We start from the raw sequence: 23,300 nt of genomic DNA on the forward strand, positions 1-23,300 counted from the left end.
CGGCATCTTTTCAATAGCATCAACTTTAGCTTTATCAACTTCAATACCTCTTTCAGAAATTTTATGCCCCAAGACAATACCTTCATTAACCATAAAGTGGAACTTCTCCCAATTCAAGACAAGATTATTTTTTTCACATATCTGCAAAACTCGATCAAGGTTGCTTAAGCAATCATCAACAGAAGTTCCATACACGGAGAAATCATCCATGAAAACCTCAACAATATTTTCACAAAGTCAGAGAATATAGCAGTCACACATCTTTGAAAGGTAGCAGGTGCATTACATAAACCAAAAGGCATACGTCTATAAGCAAAGGTTCCGAAAGGGCAAGTAAAAGTGGTCTTTTCCTGGTCCTCTTTCGACACGGGTATTTGAGAGAAACTAGAATAACTGTCTAGAAAGAAAAAAAATGTGTATGTTTGGATAATCTTTCTAGCATTTGATCAATTAAAGGTAAAGGGTAATGATCCTTTCTAGTAGCTTTATTTAATTTGCGGAAATCAATTACCATTCTATAACCTATAACAATTCTTTGTGGGATCAATTCGTCTTTATCATTAGCAACAACGGTAATACCTCCCTTCTTGGGGACACAATGGACAGGACTTACCCACTGACTATCAGCAATAGGATAAATTATACCTGCCTCCAGAAGCATTAGTATTTCATTTCTTACCACTTCTTTCATCTTAGGATTTAACCGTCGTTGGTGATCAACAACTGGTTTATCATCTTTCTCCAATTTTATTTTGTGCTGGCATAAGTGGGACTAATGCCCTTAAGATCATCAAGAGTATATCCAATAGCAGCACGGTGCTTCTTTAGAGTTTTCAATAATTTCTCTTCTTCCTACTCTGAAAGGTTAGCACTAATAACATGATATATCTTCTTTTCATCAAGATAAGCATATTTAAGAGTATCAGGTAATGGTTTAAGCTCAAACACGGGATCAACCTTGGGTGGAGGAGGATCCACTAGAATTCCAACAAGCAAGTTGTGTTTCAAAATAGGTCCCTGTTTAAAGAATACTTCATCTATTTCCCTTCTTTCATTCATAAACATATCATTTTCATGGTCTAGCAAATATTGTTCTAAAGGATCATTAGGAGGCACGACAATAGAAGCAAGACCAATAATTTCATCTTTACTAGGCAATTCTTTATCACGGGGTTGTCTACGAAATTTAGCAAAATTAAAATCATGAGACATATCCCCTAAACCAACAGTAACAATATCCTTTTCGCAGTCTATCTTAGCATTAACAGTATTCAAGAAGGGTCTACAAAATATAATGGGACAAAAGTCATCTTGTGGGGAAGCAAGAACAAGAAAATCAGTAGGATATTTAATTTTCCCACACAAGACTTCAACATCTCTAACAATCCCAACTGGTGAAATAGTATCTCTATTGGCAAGCTTAATAGTAACATCAATATCTTCTATCTCAGTAGGTGCAATATCATGCATAATTTCTTTATATAAAGTATAGGCTATTGCACTGACACTAGCACCCATATCACATAAGCCATGATAACAGTGATCTACTATTTTAATAGAAACAACAGGCATGCCAACAACAGGTCTATGTTTATTTTTAGAATCGGGTCTAGCAATTCTAGCAGCTTCATCACAGAAGTAAATAACATGCCCATCAATATTATCGACCAAGAGATCCTTAACCATAACAATACTAGGTTCAACTTTAATTTGTTCAAAGGGTGTAGGTGTTCTATCATTACTCTTACAAACCACAGTTAAGCTTTAGCATGATTCTTTATTCTAACAGGGAAAGGTGGTTTCTCAATATAAGCGGTAGGAACAATAGGATCAACATTATAAGTGATAGTCTTTTCTTCAACTTTAATAGGTTCAACTACTTTTACTTCAATGGGAGGATGATATTTAAACCACTTATCCATAGGGAGATCAACATGAGAAGCAAATGATTCACAGAAAGAAGCTACTATCTCAGAGTCAAGTCCATATTTAGTGCTAAATTCACGAAAAGCATCGGTATCCATAAAAAATTTAACACAATCAAACTTAGGTGTTATACCTGAATCCTAACCTTCGTCGAGTTCCCAATCTTCAGAGTTGTGTTTAATTCTTTCCAATAAATCCCATCTGAATTCAATAGTCTTCATCATAAAAGAACCAGTACAAGAAGTATCGAGCATGGAGCGATTATTGAGAGAAAGCCGAGCATAAATTTTTTGAATAATAATTTCTCTTGAGAGCTCATGATTGGGGCATGAATATAACATTGACTTAAGCCTCCCCCAAGCTTGAGAGATACTTTATCCTTCATGAGGCCAAAAATTATATATATAATCACGATCACGATGAACCAGAAGCATAGGATAAAACTTCTGATGAAATTCCAATTTCAATTGGTTGTAGTTCCACGATCCAATATCATCACATAGCCTAAACCATGTCAATGATTTTCCCTTCAAAGACAAAGGGAAGACCTTCTTCTCGATAACATCCTCGGGCATACTTGCAAGCTTAAATAATCCACAAACTTCATCCACATAGATTAGGTGCATATCGGGATGTAATGTTCCATCTCCTGTAAAAGGATTAGCCGGCAATTTCTCTATCATACCCGGAGGAATTTCAAAGTAAACATTTTTAGTAGGTTCAGTAGGTTGAGGAGAAACTCTTTGCTCTACAGGTCGGGGTGAAGATACCCCGAACAAGCCCCTCAAAGGATTTTTTTTCCATGGTAACAAGTGACAGTAAATTTCAGCACACTACATAATTTTTTCCTTACCAAATTCAACCTACCAAAGGCGCTTCACTCCCCGGCAACGGCGCCAGAAAAGAGTCTTGATGACCCAAAAGTATAGGGGGTCTATCGTAGTCCTTTTGATAAGTAAGAGTGTCGAACCCAACGAAGAGCAGAAGGAAATGACAAGCAGTTTTCAGTAAGGTATTCTCTGCAAGCACTGAAATTATCGATAACAGATAGTTTTGTGACAAGGTAATTCGTAATGGGTAACAAGTAAAGTAAACAAGGTGCAGCAAGGTGGCCCAATCCTTTTTTTATCAAAGGACAAGCCTGGACAAACTCTTATATAAAGGAAAGCGCTCCCGAGGACACATGGGAATTATCGTCAAGCTAGTTTTCATCATGCTCATATGATTCACGTTAATTACTTTGATAATTTGATATGTGGGTGGACCGGTGCTTGGGTACCGCCCTTCCTTGGAAAAGCATCCCACTTATGATTAACCCCTCTCGCAAGCATCCGCAACTATGAAAGAAGAATTAAGGTAAACCTAACCATAGCATGAAACCTATGGATCCAAATCAGCCCCTTACGAAGCAACACATAAACTAGGGTTTAAGCTTCTGTCACTCTAGCAACCCATCATCTACTTATTACTTCCCAATGCCTTCCCCTGGGCCCAAACAATGGTGAAGTGTCATGTAGTCGACGTTCACATAACACCACTAGAGGAAAGACAACATATATCTCATCAAAATATCGAACGAATACCAAATTCACATGACTACTTATAACAAGACTTCTCCCATGTCCTCAGGAACAAACATAACTACTCACAAATCATATTCATGTTCACAATCAAAGGGGTATTAATGTGCATAAAGGATCTGAACATATAATCTTCCACCTAATAAACCAACTAGCATCAACTACAAGGAGTAATCAACACTACTAGCAACCCACAGGTACCAATATGAGGTTTTGAGACAAAGATCGGATACAAGAGATGAACTAGGGTTTGAGAGGAGATGGTGCTGATGAAGATGTTGATGGAGATTGACCCCCTCCTGATGAGAGGATCAATAGTGATGACGATGGTGACGATTTCCCCCTCCCGGAGGGATGTTTCCCCGGCAGAACAGCTCCGCCGGAGCCCTAGATTGGTTTCGCCAAGGTTCCGCCTCGAGATGGCGGCGCTTCATCCTGAAAGCTTACTTGTGATTCTTTCCAGGGCAAAAGACACCTTATACCGGAAGATGGGCATCGGGGGGCTTCCAGGTGGCCCACGAGGCAGGGGGCGCGCCCAGGGGGTAGGGCGCGCCCTCCACCCTCGAGGACAGTGGGTGGCCCCCCTTTGGTGCTTTCTTCGCCCAATAGTTATAATATATTCCAAAACTGACTTTCGTGGAGTTTTAGGACTTTTGGAGTTGTGCAGAATAGGTCTCTAATATTTGCTCCTTTTCCAACCCAGGATTCCAGCTGCCAGCATTCTCCCTCTTCATGTAAACCTAGTAAAATAAGAGAGAAAAGGCATAAGTATTGTGACATAATGTGTAATAACAGCCCATAATGCAATAAATATCGATATAAAAGCATGATGCAAAATTGGCGTATCATGGTACGGTAATCCTATCCTAGAAGTCATGCTATTAGACCGCGGCGAACCTATGAACTATGAAGAAGCTATGATGAGCCCAGATTTCGACAGATGGCTTGAGGCCATGAAATCTAAGATATGATTCATGTATGAGAACAAAGTGTGGACTTTGGTGGCTGCCCGATGATTGGCAAGCCATTGATAATAAATGGATCTTCCAGAAGAAGACTGACGCTGATAGTAATGTCACTATCTACAAAGCTCGACTTGTCGCAAAAGGTTTTCGACAAAGTTCAAGGAGTTGACTATGATGAGACTTTCTCATCCGTAGTGATGCTTAAGTCTGTCCAAATCATGTTAGCAATTGCCACATTTATGATTATGAAATCTGGCAAATGGATGTCAAAAACTGCATTCCTTAATGGATATTAAAGAAGAGTTGTATATAATGCAACCAGAAGGTTTTTTCAATCCTAAAAGTGCTAACAAAGTGTGCGAGCTCCAGCGATCCATCTATGGACTGGTGCTAGCATCTCGGAGTTGGAATATACGCTTTGATAAGGTGATCAAAGCATATGGTTTTATACAGACTTATGTTGAAGGCTATATTTACAAGAAAGTGAGTGGGAGCTCTGTAGCATTTCTGATATTATATGTGGATGACATATTATTGACTGGAAATGATATAGAACTTCTGGATAGCATAAAAGGATACTTGAATAAGAATTTTTCAATAAAAGACCTCGATGAAGCTACTTATATATTTGGCATCAAGATCTATAGGGATAGATCAAGACGCTTAATAGGACTTTAAAAAAAAGCACATACCTTGACAATATTTTGAAGAAGTTCAAAATTGATCAGCCAAAGAAAGGGTTCTTGCATGTGTTGCAAGGTGTGAAGTTGAGTAAGACTCAAAGACCGACCACGGCAGAAGATAGAGAGAGAACGAAAGTCATTCCCTATGCCTCAGCCATTGGTTCTATAAAGTATGCATGTTGTGTACCACACATATTGTGTACCTTACCATGAGTTTGGCAAGGGGGTACATGATACGTCTCCAACGTATCTACTTTTCCTCTTGTTTTGGACTCTAATTTGCATGATTTGAATGAAACTAACCCCGGACCGACGCTGTTTTCAGCGGAACTACCATGGTGTTGTTTTTGTGCAGAAATGAAATTCTCGGAATGGAATGAAACTTTGCGAGGATTTTTTATACAATAAAAGAGAATTTCTGGAGCCAAGAGCCACCTGAGGGGGGCACCTAGGTGGGCACGCCTGCCCCCCAGGCGTGCCCAGGCGGGTTGTCCCCACCTGGTGGCCCTGGAGACCCTGAAACCGATGCTATAAAATCCTATTTTTCCAGGAAAAAATCAGGGAGAAAGAATTATCGTGATCCACGAGATGGAGTTGCTGTCACCTCCTGTTATTCATAGGGAGGCCATATCTAGAGTCCATTTGGGGCTCTGTAGAGGGGGATCTTTGTTCTTCGTCATCACCAACCCTTCTCCATCGCTAATTCCATGATGATCCCCACCGGGAGTGAGTAATTCCTTCGTAGGCTTGCTGGTCGGTGAGGAGTTGGATGAGATTCATCATGTAATCTAGTTAGTTTTGTTAGAGCTTGATCCCTAGTATCCACTGTGTTCTGAGATTGATGTTGCTATGACTTTGCCATGCTTAATGCTTGTCACTTTGGGCCCGGGTGCCATGATTTCAGATCTGAACCGTTTATGTTATCACCATTAGATCCATGTTCTAGATCCGATCTTGCAAGTTATAGTCACCTACTACGTGTTATGATCCGGCAACCCCAGAGTGACAATAGTCGGGACCACTCCCGGTGATGACGGTAGTTTGAGGAGTTCATGTATTCATCGTGTGTTAATGTTTTGTTTCGGTTCTCTATTAAAAGGAGGCCTTAATATCCCTTAGTTTCCAATTGGACACCGCTGCCACGGGAGGGTAGGACAAAAGATGGCATGCAAGTTCTTTCCATAAGCACGTATGACTATTTACGGAATACATGCCTGCATTATATTTATGAACTAGAGCTAGTGCCGTATCGCCCTAGGTTATGACTGTCACATGATGAATATCATCCAATAAATCACCGATCCAATGCCTATGAATTTATCTTATATTGTTCTTGCTAAGTTACTACTACTATCATTACTGTTGCACTTGCTACAAAATTACTACTATCACTATTATCGTTGCTATTGCTATTGCTACTAATATCAAAACTATCATATTACTGTGGTGTTGATCACTTTGCTGCAGATAATTAATCTCCAGGTGTGACTGAATTGACAACTCAGTTGCTAATACTTACAAATATTCTTTGGCTCCCCTTGTGTCGAATCTATAAATTTGGGTTGAATACTCTACCCTCGAAAACTGTTGCGATCCCCTATACTTGTGGGTTATCATTACAATAGTGATCCAGGAGTAGATCACTGGAGAGCGGTCAAAATTATCCTTAGTTACCTAGGAGGACTAAGGAAATATTTCTCGGTTATGGAGGTGATAAAGATTTCTTCGTAAAGAGTTACATGGATGCAAGCTTTGACACCGATTCAGATGACTCTGAGTCTCAATCTGATACATATTGAAAGTGGGAGCAATTAGCTAGAGTAGCTCAGTGTAGAGCATTGTAGACATAGAAATTTACAAAATACATATGGATCTGAATGTGGCAGACCCATTGACTAAACCTCTCTCGCATGCAAAACATGATCACGCCTTAGTACTCTTTGGGTGTTAATCACATGGCGATGTGAACTAGATCACTGACTCTAGTAAACCCTTTGGATGTTGGTCACATGGTGATGTGAACTATGGGTGTTAATCACATGGTGATGTGAACTATTGGTGTTAATCACATGGCCATGTGAACTAGATTATTGACTCTAGTGCAAGTGGAAGACTGAAGGAAATATGCCCTAGAGGCAATAATAAAGTTGTTATTTTATATTTCTTTACTCATGACAAAGGTTTATTATTCATGCTAGAATTGTATTGACCGGAAACTTAAATATATGTGTGAATACATAAAGAAATACCGTGTCCCTAGTGAGCCTCTACTAAACTAGCTCGTTGATCAAATATGGTTAAAGTTTCCTGACCATAGACATGTGTTGTCATTTGATAACGGGATCACATCATTAGGATAATGATGTGATGGACAAGACCCATTTGTTAGCTTAGCATATTGATCGTTCAGTTTATTGCTATTGCTTTCTTCATGTAAAATACATATTCCTTCGACTATGAGATTATGCAACTCCCGGATGCCGGAGGAATGCCTTATGTGCTATCAAACATCACAACATAACTGGGTAATTATAAAGATGCTCTATAGGCATTACTGCAGGATGCTGCTAACGCGACACTACGATCAGAGACCCTTTCACGAAAATGTGTGCGATGCATTAATCACAAACGGGGATGTAAAAACCCTTCAAAAAAGGTGCAAGATATCTGCAATGGAGGATGCATCAAACACGGTTCAGATTTTAGTTGCGTGTGCGATCCAGGGCATACGGTTCAGTCCAATGAACTGTTTGTGATGAGGCGGAACAAAAGAAACGGGCAGCCTAATGAAGGCGTGTGCGATATAGAGCATACGGTTCACTCGGATGAACTATTTGTGATTAGGCAACACAAAAAAACGGGCAGCCAGATGAAGGTGTGTGCGATATACAACATACGGTTCACTCAGATGAACTGTTTGTGATTAAGCAACACAAAAGAAACGGTCAGCCAGATCAAGGTGTGTGTGATTGAGGGCATATGCTTCAGAAGGATTAACTGTTTGCGATTAGGCAACATAATAGAAACGGGTAAGCCAGGTCAAAGTGTCTGTGATTGATGGCATACACTTCACATGGATGAACTGTTTGTGATTAGCCACAACAAACTGAAACAGTTAGATAGATCAACGTGTGTGCGCTAGACGGGTACACCCATTCTAATTAAAAGAAGCGTGCGCGATGGTAATAACGAGCGCGCACGGTTGTTGGAACAAGATGTGTGTTGACATTGCCTATTGCAGTGCACCCTATGGTGCAAACACCGCGTACGCGGCCGAGAAGGCGTACGTGCCCACGTTACGCCTTCCGGGAATAGTGCCGCACTTATAACCGTCAGTAAATTTTGAGCATGCGTCCCGTCACAATTTTTTTACAAGAACAGGGAGGCCGCGTCCCATCACATTCCAAATTGCAAACCTGTTCACACCGATCAAAACCTAAACAAATTCCCACTTAGGAGCGTATTACTACGCGGTTATAAATACTACTACTCCAAGATGACTGCACATTCCTCCTCAACTCCTCGTCCACAAAAAGTCAAAAACAAACAAGTCATTCATCATCGTTCCCTTGCGTCCGCCATGGCCAGCGTGAGTTCTGGGTCGAGAGATTGCCACCACGGAGAGGCGAGCCTGGAAGCAGGAGCACGAGAGATGTCCCGCCTCGCCGTGAAAGCAGCCAACATGTCCCGCCGCACGGCCGTAGCAGTAGAGAGGTCCCGCCGCGTTGTCGAAGAAGCACAAAGGACCCGCCGCACTGTCGATGCAGCAGACTGGTCTGGCCACGTCGCGGAATCAAAAGAGATGTCCCGCCGCACCGCGAATGCAGCAGAGATGTCCTCCCGTGCCGCGGCGCCTGTGAAAATGCCTCGCGGGCAGGCGAGGACTCTTACAGGCGCATGTGTGCCCTCGTCCTTAGGCAGATGGATCAGATCTCCTGGTGGGCAAGGTTGCAGGATGACCTGAAAGCCTCGTTTGAACAGTCTACCGACATCATCCGGCAACTAAATGAGAGCAATGCGAAGCTTCGGGCCGAGCATGACCTGCTGAGGTCAAAGATCGTCGGAAGTGCGGAGCAGCAGGAGCAGACCACTGCCTTGTTGAAGAGGACCGGTATCATCGTCGAGAAATTTATGGACGAGAATGCCATGCTGCGCATTGAGCGCAGAAGGCTGGTGGAGGAATCCGTGGATGCTCTCAACCAGCATCTTGAGGACAAGAAAGAGCTTGTCGCCGCTTGCCGCGGAGACTAGTTCTCGCGGCCTGCAGCAGCACATCAAGAAAGTAGAGATCAGCGAGCCAGATCGTTGTCTTCCTTCTTCTTTTGCCCTTGTGTATTTTGGGCGTTGCCGCATGTGCCTTTTTTTAATTATGTTTCTAAATATGTAAGACAATTATTATCCAATGTCATCGTCCTTATATTCATCATGCTTGCTATAAAGTCGTAGTCGATGCTATATAGGTCCGTCGGATCTTACATCAAGATCCGTGCAAAACTTTCTTTTCAGATTTTCATTTTTCTCTCTTAAATCTCAGTCCAGTGAGACATATAGCCACACCGTAGAACAGGTGCTCGAGCACCATTAATGGAGACGTCGGGAGGGAGGTGCGTGGCGGGTAGTGGTCAAAGGGCTCTCCTCCCGATGAGCATGCGTAGGGGTCTGACCGCACGCCTCCCGTACTCAAATAGCTACCCGCACGGCACCTTCTAGCCAATAAAAAAAGGGGACGCGTGGCCGCACATAATTGGTAAGTCGAACGCCCACGGTTTCAATAGTACTTGTGTTTCCGATTTGTAACATTACAGCACTTGTTCTAAAATGACTTTGTTGATTGTTAATGTGTGCGCCTTCACAAATCAGACAAAAAAATTACCACAACATTTTGGTGCCATGTCATGAGACCATGCCAAGTTTCATGATTTTCAGGCATGTTTTGGAATTACAGGAATTAAAAAACCAAGTTTCTCAATCTTTCTGGCCGAGCCACGATGCCCAGTTGTTTGAATTTCACTCTCATCTCTTGCATGAGACGTAGAAATTCACCCAAGGACACACATGTGAGTTTTCAAACAACTTTGGTGCACTGGAGCATGTGCTTGTAGTTCAAATTTGAATTATGCACATTAAATGCCTAGAAACTCAATTAATGTATAAAAAAGGTCAAACAAACCCGGAATAATTCCAAAATTTAACACAGTACTTCTATTTGGTCTAATCTGACTATGTAAAAAAATTAAGGCGGGAGAAGGTAGTGTACGTATGTCGTTTCGCACACGGAGGTGACACGTTCCCTCTCGAAACCACGAGCCTTCTTGAGGGAAGCTCCGGTTTGCAATAAGCCTACACCAAAACTTGTCCCAATTCGGCCAAACAAATTACCGCAGCATGTCGATGCCATGTCATGACACCATGCCAAGTTTCATGATTTTTGGGCATGTTTTGGATTTATGGGAATTAAAAAACCAACTTTCTCAATCTTTCCGGCCGAACCATGACGCCCAGATGTTTGAATTTCACTCTCATATCTTGCATGGGACCTAGAAATTCACCCAAGGACACACATGTGATTTTTCAAACAACTTTGGTGCACTAGAGCCTGTGCTTGTAGTTCAAATTTAAATTATGCACATTAAATGCCCAGAAACTCAATTAATGTATAAAAAGGCAAAACGAATCCGGAATAATTCCAAAATTAAGCAAGGTACTTCTATTTGGTCTAATCTGGTTGCATAAAAAAATTAAGACGGGAGAAGGCAGCGTACGTGTGTCATTTTGCACAAGGAGGTGACACGTTCCCTCTCGGAACCACGAGCCTTCTTGAGGGAAGCTCCGGTTTGCAAGAAGCTTACACCAAAGCTTGTCCCAATTGGGCCAAAAAAATTACCGCAGCATGTTGGTGCCATGTCATGAGACCATGCCAAGTTTCATGATTTTCAGGCGTGTTTTGAAATTACAGGAATTAAAAAATCAAGTTTCTCAATCTTTCGGGTCGAGCCACGACGCCCAGATGTTTGAATTTCACTCCAATCTCTTGCACGGGACCTAGAAATTCACCCAAGGACACACATGTGATTTTTCAAACAACTTTGGTGCACTGGAGCCTGTGCTTCTAGTTCAAATTTGAATTATGCACATTAAATGCCCAGAAACTCAAGTAATGTATACAAAAGGCAAAATGAACCCGGAATAATTCCGAAATTTAGCATGGTACTTCTATTTGGTCTAATTTGGTTGTGTAAAAAATTAAGGCGGGAGAAGGCAGTGTACGTATGTCGTTTCGCACACGGAGGTGACACGTTCCCTCTCGAAACCACGAGCCTTCTTGAGGGAAGCTCTAGTTTGCAAGAAGCTTACACCAAATCTTGTCCCAATTGGGCCAAAAAAATTACCGCAACATGTTAGTGCCATGTCATGAGACCATGCCAAGTTTCATGATTTTCAGGCGTGTTTTGGAATTACAGGAATTAAAAAACCAAGTTTCTCAATCTTTCCGGCCGAGCCACGATGCCTAGATGTTCGAATTTCACTCCCATCTCTTGCATGGGACCTAGAAATTCACCCAAGGACACACATGTGATTTTTCAAACAACTTTGGTGCACTGGAGCACGTGCTTGTAGTTCACATTTGAATTATACACATTAAATGCGTAGAAACTCAATTAATGTATAAAAAAGGCCAAATGAACACGGAATAATTCCAAAATTTAGCACGATACTTCTATTTGGTTTAATCTGTCTGTGTAAAAAATTAAGGTGGGAGAAGGCAGTGTACGTATGTCATTTCGCACACGGAGGTGACACGTTCCCTCTCAGAACCAGGAGCCTTCTTGAGGGAAGCTCCGGTTTGCAATAAGCCTACACCAAAGCTTGTCCCAATTCGGCCAAACAAATTACCGCAGCATGTCAATGCCATGTCATGACACCATGCCAAGTTTCATGATTTTCGGGCATGTTTTGGATTTACGGGAATTAAAAAACCAACTTTCTCAATCTTTCCGGCCGAACCACGACGCCAGATGTTTGAATTTCACTCCCATCTCTTGCATGGGACCTATAAATTCACCCAAGGACACACATGTGATTTTTCAAACAACTTTGGTGCACTGAAGCATGTGCTTGTAGTTCAAATTTGAATTATGCATATTAAATGCCCGGAAACTCAATTAATGTATAAAAAGGTCAAACGAACACGGAATAATTCCAAAATTTAGCACGATACTTCTATTTGGTCTAATCTGCCCATGTACAAAAATTAAGGCAGGAGAAGGTAGTGTACGCACGTCGTTTCGCACACGGAGGTGACACGTTCCCTCTCGGAACGAGGAGCCTTCTTGAGGAAAGCTCCGGTTTGCAAGAAGTTTACACCAAAACTTGTCCCAATTCGGCCAAAAAAATTACTACAGCATATTGGTGCCATGTCATGACACCATGCCAAGTTTTATGATTTTCAACCGTGTTTTGGATTTACAGGAATTAAAAAACCAAGTTTTTCAATCATTCTGGCCGAGCCACGACACCCAGATGTTCGAATTTTATTCCCATTTCTTGCATGGGACCTATAAATTCATCCAAAGACACACATGTGATTTTTTAGCAAACTTTGGTGCATTCGAGAATGTGCTTGTAGTTCAAATTTGAATTATGCATAATAAATGCCCAGAAACTCAATTGATGCATGAAAATGCCAAACGAACCCGGAATAATTCCAAATTTAAACACGACACTCATGTACTATTTGCATGTTCACTGTACGTAAATGTTCTAGCAATTCAAACACCATGCATCCTTTCCCTCTGTAACACCATTTTGTCTTTCAAAACATAATAAAAAATCAGGTATACCACAAATAGTTTACTAGAAAGAATCGTGTGGGATTCAATATAAAATATCTTGGCGCACCGTCTTGCCTGGCTTCGATTATGAAATCCTGGTTACTTTTATACAGATATGAAATATCTGGTGTGTTTTATAAGAAATATCAGTTTGATTAGTACATGGATTATCAATAATATGCTAATTACCCTGCTTATTGGGGTTTTCTATTGCAAACGGTTACTCAGACATCACCGTGGGCGATGAACTCAAACAACCCGCACGGTTTCTAGAAAGTAGGAGTGTTCGATCAACTAACAATCACACACGGATTCCGACAGTGAACTGTTTGCATTAGGCCACGTTGCACAAACGTTTCCACACAAAGAACTGTGTGGGATGTACATACCTACGGAAATGATTTTCTGGATTCACCGTGTGGGATGTACACATCTACGGAAATGATTTCTGGGATTCACCGTGTGGGATGTACATACCTATGGAAATGATTTCTGGGATTCACCGTGTGGGATGTACATACCTACGAAAATGATTTCTGGGATTCACCGTGTGGGATGTACATACCTACGAAAATGATTGGGTTTCCATGCCTCGCCCGATCACACACGGCCCCAGCCTGGGTGCCAGGAGGGCCTATCCCGACGATTTCTGGGTCGTGTGGGAAGGACCCCCCTATCGCCCACACTCACTTGGCGACGGTTCCAAATACCGTCGCGGAACGGGGTTTTAAACCGTTTGTTTAGGACGTTGTTGTACCGGTGAGGTATCTCCGAAGGTGTTTGTTGAGTTGGCATAGATCGAGGTTAGGATTTGTCACTCCGAGTATCGGAGAGGTATCTCTGGGCCCTCTAGGTAATACACATCATAAGCTTGCAAGCAAACGACTAAGGAGTTAGTCATGAGGTGATGTATTACGGAACGAGTAAAGAGACTTGCCGGTAACGAGATTGAACTAGGTATGAAGATACCGATGATCGAATCTCGGGCAAGTAACATACGAATGGACAAAGGGAATTACCTATGTTGTCATAATGGTTCAACCAATAAAGATCTTCGTACAATATGTAGGAGCCAATATGGGCATCTAGGTTCCTCTATTGGTTATTGACCAGAGAGGTGTCTCGGTCATGTCTACATAGTTCTCGAACCCATAGGGTCCACACGCTTAACGTTCGTTGACGATATAGTATTATATGAGTTATGTGATTTGGTGACCGAATGTTGTTCGGAGTCCCGGATGAGATCACAGACATGACGAGGAGTCTCAAAATGGTCGAGAGGGAAAGGTTGATATATAGGACGATGGTATTCGGACACCGAAAGTGTTCCGGAGGGTATCGGGTCACCGGAAAGAGTTTCGGGCACCCCCGACAATCCTATGGGCCTTATGGGCCAAGTAAGGGAACACACCAGCCCACAAGGGGCTGGCCATGGGAGGAGGAGAAGAAAAGGGGGGAAGGGAAAGGAAAGTACGGAGTAGGACTCCCCCTTCCTTCCCTCTCCCCCCTCTTCCCTTCCCCTTGTGCATACATGGAAAGGGGGGCGCAGGGCATGGCAGGGCCTCTAGGAGGCGGCCGCCAAGCCCTAGGGCGCCTGGCTGCCTCCCCTCCCCTCCCACCTATATATATGTTGGGAGGGGGCGCCACACAAGCACACAGAACATTGTCTTAGCCATGTGCGGCGCCCCTGTCCACCGTTTACTCCCTCGGTCATATTTCTATAGTGCTTAGGCGAAGCCCTGCGGAGATCACATCACCATCACCATGCCGTCGTGCTGATAGAACTCAACTACTACCTCGCCATCTTGCTGGATCAAGAAGGCGGAGGACGTCACCAAGATGAACGTGTGCAGAACGCGGAGGTGCCGTGCGTTCGATACTAGATCGGTTGGAGCGCGAAGAAAGTTCAACTACATCAACCGCATTGTGAAACGCTTCCGCTTACGGTCTACGAGAATACGTAGACACACTCTCCTCCTCGTTGATATGCATCTCCATGGATAGATCATTGCGTGTGCGTATTTTTTTTTGTTTTCCATGCAACAATTCCCGACACATGGATAATTGGGAATGTAAATCTAGCTTGGCCAATGCGATGTTGTAGTCGGCAACAGAGCAATCAACCTCAGGAGTCAGGTGGCTGGCTATCCTTTTGACCTTCTCATGTGAATCGTCGGTGTCTTCATTCTTCACTCGGCTTGTACTACTAGCAACTTCTGATGCCGTGTTCTTTGATTTATCGCCATCCTTGGGCACTGGCAAGTGACTAGCACTTCCTCTACTTGCACCAACTTTGTCGCCATTCTTCAAGCGTCGGGGACAATGGATGATGGGTCATGGAGTCGTGGTTGAGTTATTTTCTCCATAGACCCTACATCAATGCTACCAATGATGCATACATGTTGGAATTTTCATCAACTGAGTTCTAACACATATGTACAATGCACTGACCGAACCATCTCTAGATCTAGCAGTAAAGTTACACCTACAAAATTTTCATTGTGGGATGGGGATTCATTTAAAATCAGGAGGGGTGGTTGCATTAGACTCTAGAGTACACATTACACCATGCAAGCACATGTTGTACCCCACGGTACAGATTGCAGCACACGGGAGTACATGATTCATTGGGAGTATTGGTTGTAGTACTGTGTGAAAGTATATGTTACACTATACATAAAGTACATGTTCATTTTGCATGAAGTATAAGTTGCCATATGTGGGAAGTATACTACCCATAAGAATGTACAAGTCTGTTGTTGTGTGAATTTTATGTATGTTATCTTGAGAGTATAAATATGTTATTGTCGGAAGTACAAGTTGTGTCAAAAAATGTTTGTCACAACCTATTAAGATGGATATAGTTTTGGTTTGGAGATACTGGCCCATGAAACGCGATGATGAAAATGGTCCATAATTTATACGTAAATGTAAAATATATTTTGTTTTAGAATTTATATCGAAGAAGAAGAAGAAGAAGAAGAAGAAGAAGAACAAGAAGAAGAAAACATGTATCGACAACCTCCCGCCCCCTTTAACCCAAGGCAGAATACCACCAAAATTCCATGATTGTGACAAGTAGTGCTAATTTGTTGTGCAACATTTCATCACCAGAGAAGTTTGAAGATAATATTTGCAATTTCTTATTTCTTTTAGTAATTTTTTAGAAATATTTCTTTTAATTTTTTTGAGGGTAGAAATATTTCTTTTAATGGTTAAATTTGTTTTACCAATATTTCTAAGAACATACTCAGCCCACAAGGCCCCAAGGTTCAGCCCATGCCCTCCTTCAAAGGCCAAGGCCCGGAGCAAACAGACGGCAGTTACGGCTTCAGCTCCAACCAAAATACCAAATTATCCACAGACACCACTCCCCTGAGCTCGCTCGCACGCCGCGGCCGGGTAACACCACCACCGGGCACCATGGCCTCCTCCTTCCTCTCCCTACGCCTCCCTACCCCCTCCCCGCCCACCGCGACGTCGTCCCCATTCTTCCCGAATCCCCTAGTCCGGTCCGGAAGGTGCAGTCTGCCGTCCTCTACCCTCGTGGCGCGTGTTGCCGGGTCGGCGGCGGGGGCTCCGTCGCCGTTGTTCAACCCGAGGGGCGACCCGTTCCTATCCACGCTAGCCGCTGCTTCTCCAGAGCAGCTCGCGGCAGCTGCGGGTAGCGAACGCCGCGGCGAGGACCACCTGCCGTTCCTCGAGATCTTCCAGAACGCCAAGCTCATGTCCTCGCCCGCGCAGGTGATTTAGTGCTTTCGCGCTCACTTTCGTCGTGCTTGTATGTGCAGCGCTAATGGAGCTGCGGTAGTATGATAGTACGATGCTGGTCTCACCACACACATAGAAATGGAAGAAAGAAGCTGAAATTGAAACTTGGTGCTCATTTGGGGGGACTAATACTACGTGCAAACCATTTCTTGGAATTGTTTTTCTTTTCCATTTTGTTAGTGGTTGTCAGAGTTATGTGATCCATGTCGTAAGTCGTAACACATGTCAAGGCTCTGCTCAGTGCCAGCTAACATGTGTTAATTAGGTTGCTATCCCCATTGAAATAGGAGTAATAACTTACTAGCAAAACATATATCTACTACTCCCTCCGTTCCTAAATATAAGTCTTTGTAAAGATTTCACTATGAATCATATATGGATGTATATAGATGCATTTTAAGTGTAGATTCATTCATTTTGCTCCGTATGTAGTCCATCTAGTTGAATCTCTACAAAGACTTATATTTAGGAACGGAGGGAGTATGTGATTATACAAACTTACTCAGACGAGTACACATATCATGTTGGACACTGAGGTTCCAATCTGTGAATCTGCTTCCTTGCATATAAATGCCTTTGTGCTTTACTTCTGAAATTGCTAAAGTTTACATATGCGGACCTTGATCTTTGATATGCAGGAGTTTATTGCAAACTGTGCTCCGCTTAACTGCAATTGTCAAATTGGCAGGTGGAACGTTCTAGCAGCTCTTACAGTCAGCACAGTCCTAGAAGGCCTCCCCCGGATTTGCCGTCGTTGCTTCTACATGGCCGGATTGTTTATATTGGCATGCCGGTATGAATCTGCACCAAAGTTCAGTAGGAAAGCTTTTTGTGGTATTCTTCTATTTTTAATTTGTGGATTCCAAATATGCTGATAAGTATGTATGAGTGAATCAACTAGCCTGGATAAAATATAAATAATTTGATGCAATGTTATATCCTGAGCTATCAGACAGACAGCCACTGAAACAACTGTTGTAATAGATGTGAGGAACTGACCTTTACCAGCTCGTGCTATGTATTTTATCTCCTGCATACGTCAAAAATAAAAAGACAGACTGCAATACTATGAGCCCTGTTTGGCAAAGCCCGTCAGGCAGTCACCAATGCACTGATTATAGACTATAGAGTTTAACAAAGTTTTGCTCCTCACTAGCCTGTTGTCTTAATTCTTACCATCATTCAGTATTTAAAATTTAGTTTGCAATTTGAATAGGTTATTAACTTTTATATTGCTTAATCAGGCATAAGGTTGGGATTTGCTACCTGTGTATCTCTGATTTTGTTATAATTTGTACACTAAACCTATTATTTTGCAAATGTTCTCCTGATTTTCTGTAATGGCGCTAGTGCGATACAGATCTCACTGCTGCCAGTATAGAGGACATGTTAAATCAAATGTCCCTTTTGTTAAATTAGATACTTCTGATTCCAGGATACATATTGCTCGTAGCATAGTTTCTTCCATGTACCCAGTATCCAGTAGTGGCTCTAAAGGCAACATTTCGTGCATTCACTCACAGTTTGACCCTCTACTTTTTCCACATTACTGTGGAAAAGAATATTCATTAGTTTGTCCTATGTGGATGTTGTCTCACTTCCCTTGTATGTTGAGCTGCTCTTGAATTGCCTTTCTTAATGTAGTTTGCTAAATCCTGTGATTTGATGCTAGGTCGACGTCTGTTTTCAGTGTACTCCCTCCGGCCCTTTTTACTCCGCGTATTCGATTTGTGTCAAGTCAAACATCGCAAAGTTTGACCAAATTTATATGAAAAAATATCAACATCTATAATACCAAACATATATACTAATGAAACTACATTTCATAACGAATCTAACAATATTGATTTGGCATTATGAATGTTGATACTTTTTTCTATATGTTTGGTCAAAGTAGAGATACTTTGACTTTAGACAAAACTTATATGCAGACTAAAAAGGACCGGAGGGAGTACTTGAAAATCCTGCAGGTGTTCAAATGGTAGCTTTATCATAGATGCTTAGCAAATTGTTTTTGTAGAACATGCTATAATATATGTTATTATGAGACTATCAGAACTAATAACCTCATGAGATTATCTCTTCTTGCTTTGGTAGTTGGTGCCAGCAGTTACCGAGCTTATTGTTGCCCAGTTGATGTACCTTGATTGGATGAATAGTAGTGAGCCTGCATATATATACATCAACTCAACAGGAACGGCTCGTGATGATGGTGAACCAGTAAGCAAGTTTATCTTCTTCAGTTCATGATTCATTGTCGTGTGTGCTCTCTAATACTGTGATTAAGTATCATATTTAATATGGCTTACTTATGCCATGATAAATGTGACAAATTATGACGTCTCCTGTTGCGTTATTATTCATCGTCATGATGGTCATTGTTCTTAGTGAAGTTTCTTGAATAAATTAGGTTGGAATGGAGACAGAAGGTTTTGCTATCTATGATGCCATGATGCGGATGAAAACTGAGGTACCATCTTTTGCATTTACTGCATGTACTTTAGCAGTTCAATATTAATTACTACACTTATTTATTTTTGTGTTCTAATCTTCCAGAAAGTATTATGGTTTGCTAGTGACCAATAACCAGATAGAATGGCCAGTTTGTTAATGAATAGTCTTTGATCACTTTTTAAAACTATCCGGAACATGTTAAAGATGAAGCGGCTTTGTCTCATTATTTATGCATATATTCAGCAAGAAGTTGGTTCTAATATATAACTGGCCACTTATTCGTACTGATGTTTGGCAAAATATTAGGTCAACCACGCTTAAGGTGTGATAGTTCAAACTGGCACCAAATTAACATGAATATGCTGGTTTTTATGTCTTCGAAGTGTCTTAGAAGCAACAAAACATATATTTGATGTATTAGAATCATTTCGCCTGTGTACTCTCATGGTGGGTTGCACCTCTATGTTCCCCTGATGTTTTGAACTGGGCAAGAAATCATTGACATAATATTAGGATGAGCTGTCTGTGTTTGTAGAATTGACCATTAGTGTTTTTTGTACTCTGTAAATTCTGTAGACACTAACTTGATGGTACTATTTGCTCTGTAGGTTCACACACTTTGTATAGGAGCTGCAGCAGGTCATGCCTGCCTTGTCCTTGCAGCAGGGAAGAAAGGCAAACGATATATGTTTCCCCATGCCAAAGGTAGTAAAGTGGAGGGACTATGGATCAGATTTTCTGTTGGTTGATTCTTTCTAACAACAGAAAATGTACTTTCATGTCAGCTTTGATTCAGCAACCTCGTATTCCTTCATATGGGATGATGCAAGCTTCTGATGTTGTTATTCGTGCAAAAGAGGTAGGAGCTGTGATTTCATTTCTAATTAGCTTGTACTCTTGAATCAAACATGTACGCTAGCAACTGCTGAGCATGTGATTAAGCATTTAGTTTCATTAAAATGGCAGCCCACTGCACGTAGCTCCCGCTTGTGCAGGGTCCGGGGAAGGGTCCCACCACTTTGGGTCTTTTGTCACTTTTATTACTTCAGTAAAACAAACATGGAAGGTTTGAATACCTCAATAATGAAATATGAATCCAATCAATGTTGATGTGGTCATGCAATTATTGCCTGTGCCATTAATTTTTGGAATTTAAACCATTTGCTAAGTCATGAGAGATGACAATTTTTTTATATTATCTGGTTCCTGGTATGGTAATATATGCTCCTCCGCATAAAGTTATATCATTTCCCAGATTCATGGTTCATCTTGAGTCGAGAATTAATACCTCTAGTTGCTTACTGTAGGTCGTGCACAACAGGAACACCCTGGTCAAACTTTTAGCAAGGCACACTGGAAATGTACGTACAACTTGTAATCATTTACTTGTAGAGAACTTTATTTTTTTTCCTTTTTCAGTTGGGATATAACAGTTCTTTATCAGCCACCAGAGAAAATAGACAAGGTGATGAGAGGACCATTTTATATGGACTCTTTGAAAGCCAAGGAGTTTGGGGTAATTGACAAGGTATTTTAATCTCTTTATCCAAGGCAACATAAGCAACCTTAGTTTCTGGTGCACTCTTCCAGTCAACGTCCAGTTTGGGCACCAAATTAACATGAAAATTTCTGGAGAAGCACACGTTGATGTGCCATGTAGAGTTTCCAGTAAAATGTCAAATTCAGTGAATAATGAATTTGAACTCGAATCTTTTCACAGGTATTATTAGGTAGAGTACGTTAAGAATTACATATAGTTGGATGAGTGCACCAAAAAGGGTGACCTGATAAGCATGAGTTTGGAGTGTTACATTTTATTTATTGTTTAGGCACGATAGTAAGATTGCACATTGTATTATTATGGGCTTTCTGAGTTGCACACGGGATGGTAGCATGCGAAGATGTGCGGGGTTGCATGGAGTCTTGCTCTAGGAAAATGAGCAAATACTTAATGTTGTATGATGTCAGATCCTTTGGCGCGGGCAGGAGAAGTACATGTCTGACATGCTCTCCCCTGAGGATTGGGACAAGGTTGCTGGAGTCAGAGGCCCCGGTGGAATGTGAAGTTGTGCACTGGACTTCGAATACTTAGTAAGATTTTCCACTGTGTAATTGCCAGGCACTATATTTGCGTTCATTTCATTTCAACCCTACCTAAGATGTTTTGTGTATAATTGTTGAGGTTTGACAATGTGCAGGTTAGGCCTTTGAGCTTGCAGTCGCAGGGGCTGAACTGGACGTTGTCAGAGCCGAGGGTATCTATTGTATGGACTATGGACAAGCTAGATTAGAACTTGGACGATCATGTTAGGGCGTATGCTCTCGGGATTGGAGCTAGCGAGTGTTTTGGGTGGAGCTATTGTTGTTAGTCTGCTCGTTTGCCAGTCCAGGTTTTGGTACTCTGCTCACTGTTGGTGCATAGTGTACACGGTTTATGGACCCAAAGGGGTGGATGAGGAAAACAGCCGAGATGAAAATATTATCAACACGAACATGATGTGTCTTTTTTTTACTGCGGGGGAGCACGAACATTGATGTAGACCGAACCTCGTGGCGAGATCCGATCCGTTGTTGCGGCCCGATCTTTCACGACACTCCACCACCAGCAGTAGCAACCTCTCGCCCGCACACGCGATGTACATGAAGTAGAGGATTTGAACCTTGCGGCCCAGCATGAGAAAACCAATCTCGACGAAGGTACTCACGCGCAAAACAATTTTCATAAAAAGAAATCGCAACACAAAGGTTTTCTAAAGATCCCTCCAAAACTTGATACGGGTGTCTACCCTGAAAAACACAGTGTCTATTTCATATAAAAATAACCTGACCCCTCTACAATGACGCACACCTAGGCTTTATAAAAGTAGCCAACCTGAAACACACGCACACCTAAAAGGTTTCCAAAAGACACACGTACACATATTTCCTAATCTGTAGACTCTTTCTTAGTTTAAACTAACTCTAGGATCGGCAAGCTTGGTGGGCCCCATCCAATCTCCTTTAAACATGTAAAAATCCACGTGAGTAACTTCCTGATGCTCGTGATCTTTTCTGGTGGTCGACCCCAACAGAAGTAGTAGTAATTCCGGTCTCTATTTTTAACAACCGATGCAATCTTTGATTTCCTTCTGATTAATATATATGTGTTTGCTTCCCAAATTTCTTGACGCAATATCTGTGCTGGTGCTCTCGGGATCTCAGAAAAAGAAGCTTCATCACTTAATGATTCATACTTATAGGAGTCCCGTGTATATTGCCTTCCTAGTAATTTGTTTCCCTGGTAAACCGGCATGCATGCATGTAGCCGACCTTTCTTTGCTTGATCCGTACCATGCAACCAACTAGAATGCATGCACATGACTTCAACTAGGCATGCAACCTTCTCCTGGTAGTTCTCACCAAAACTATTGTATTTTGGTACGTATAAATCTCTGCGCTCTAATTCATTGACCTGTGGAAAACTTTTATAAACATTGAGAACACTCACATTAATCGTGGCCGCATCATCCTCTCCTCCTTGAAGCCAAACCGTCCTCGGTTTCGAGTCAACCTCTTCAGTAATATCTTCATGTGCAGATTGAACGATGACCGTCAAATTTTTAGCACCTTCGACCTTCTTCTCTTCTTCTTCTTTTTGCTCTTTTATCTTCTCAAGATGTTCTCCCTTCCAAGCAATAAAACGATCCAGACCCATGGGCACGAGGTCATACTTCTTACCCTTCTTGACGGTATATATGTGTGTTTGACAATCATACACAACATCATGCTCTTTGTACCATGGCTTGGCCAACAATAAGTGACATGAAACCATCGATGCCGGAATCACGCCACACAAAACCGTGCAAAAATATTTTCCTAGCAAAAACGGTACCTTTGTTTGATGTGTGACACTGAGATCTTCATGACCCCAACGAAACAAGTATGGTTGTGCTCGTGGTGTCATTGCTAGATCTAGCTTCTCCACCATCTCGATGCTTGCAGCGTTGATCAAACTCATGTGGTCAATTGTCATGGCACATGATCTCTCCTGTACCACAACACGAGTATGAAACAACCCATCCCATCGACCTTCCTCCTCCAACTGAAATC

At 41.9% G+C, this 23,300-nt stretch overlaps 1 protein-coding gene across 3 annotated transcripts; it reads left to right on the plus strand.

Annotated features, from left to right (window-relative positions):
* Positions 1 to 16,310: 16,310 nt before the first annotated feature.
* LOC123085850 (ATP-dependent Clp protease proteolytic subunit-related protein 3, chloroplastic) lies at positions 16,311 to 21,723 on the plus strand. 3 transcript variants are annotated; one of them, XM_044507559.1, is made up of 10 exons: positions 16,313 to 16,730; positions 17,446 to 17,550; positions 18,855 to 18,977; positions 19,168 to 19,227; positions 19,820 to 19,916; positions 19,997 to 20,070; positions 20,519 to 20,572; positions 20,656 to 20,739; positions 21,180 to 21,302; positions 21,410 to 21,723. In XM_044507559.1, the coding sequence occupies exons 1-9, from the start codon at positions 16,410 to 16,412 to the stop codon at positions 21,273 to 21,275; spliced, it is 1,014 nt and encodes a 337-aa protein (XP_044363494.1). In that variant the 5' UTR covers positions 16,313 to 16,409; the 3' UTR covers positions 21,276 to 21,302; positions 21,410 to 21,723. The 3 variants fall into 3 exon arrangements, with proteins under 3 accessions (XP_044363495.1, XP_044363496.1, XP_044363494.1); XM_044507560.1 differs by lacking the exon at positions 20,656 to 20,739 and having other exon boundaries at positions 16,311 to 16,730; XM_044507561.1 differs by lacking the exons at positions 20,519 to 20,572; positions 20,656 to 20,739 and having other exon boundaries at positions 16,311 to 16,730.
* The last annotated feature ends 1,577 nt before the right edge of the window (positions 21,724 to 23,300 follow it).

This window comes from Triticum aestivum, chromosome 4A, assembly GCF_018294505.1.
Source record: "Triticum aestivum cultivar Chinese Spring chromosome 4A, IWGSC CS RefSeq v2.1, whole genome shotgun sequence".
NCBI lineage: Eukaryota > Viridiplantae > Streptophyta > Magnoliopsida > Poales > Poaceae > Triticum > Triticum aestivum.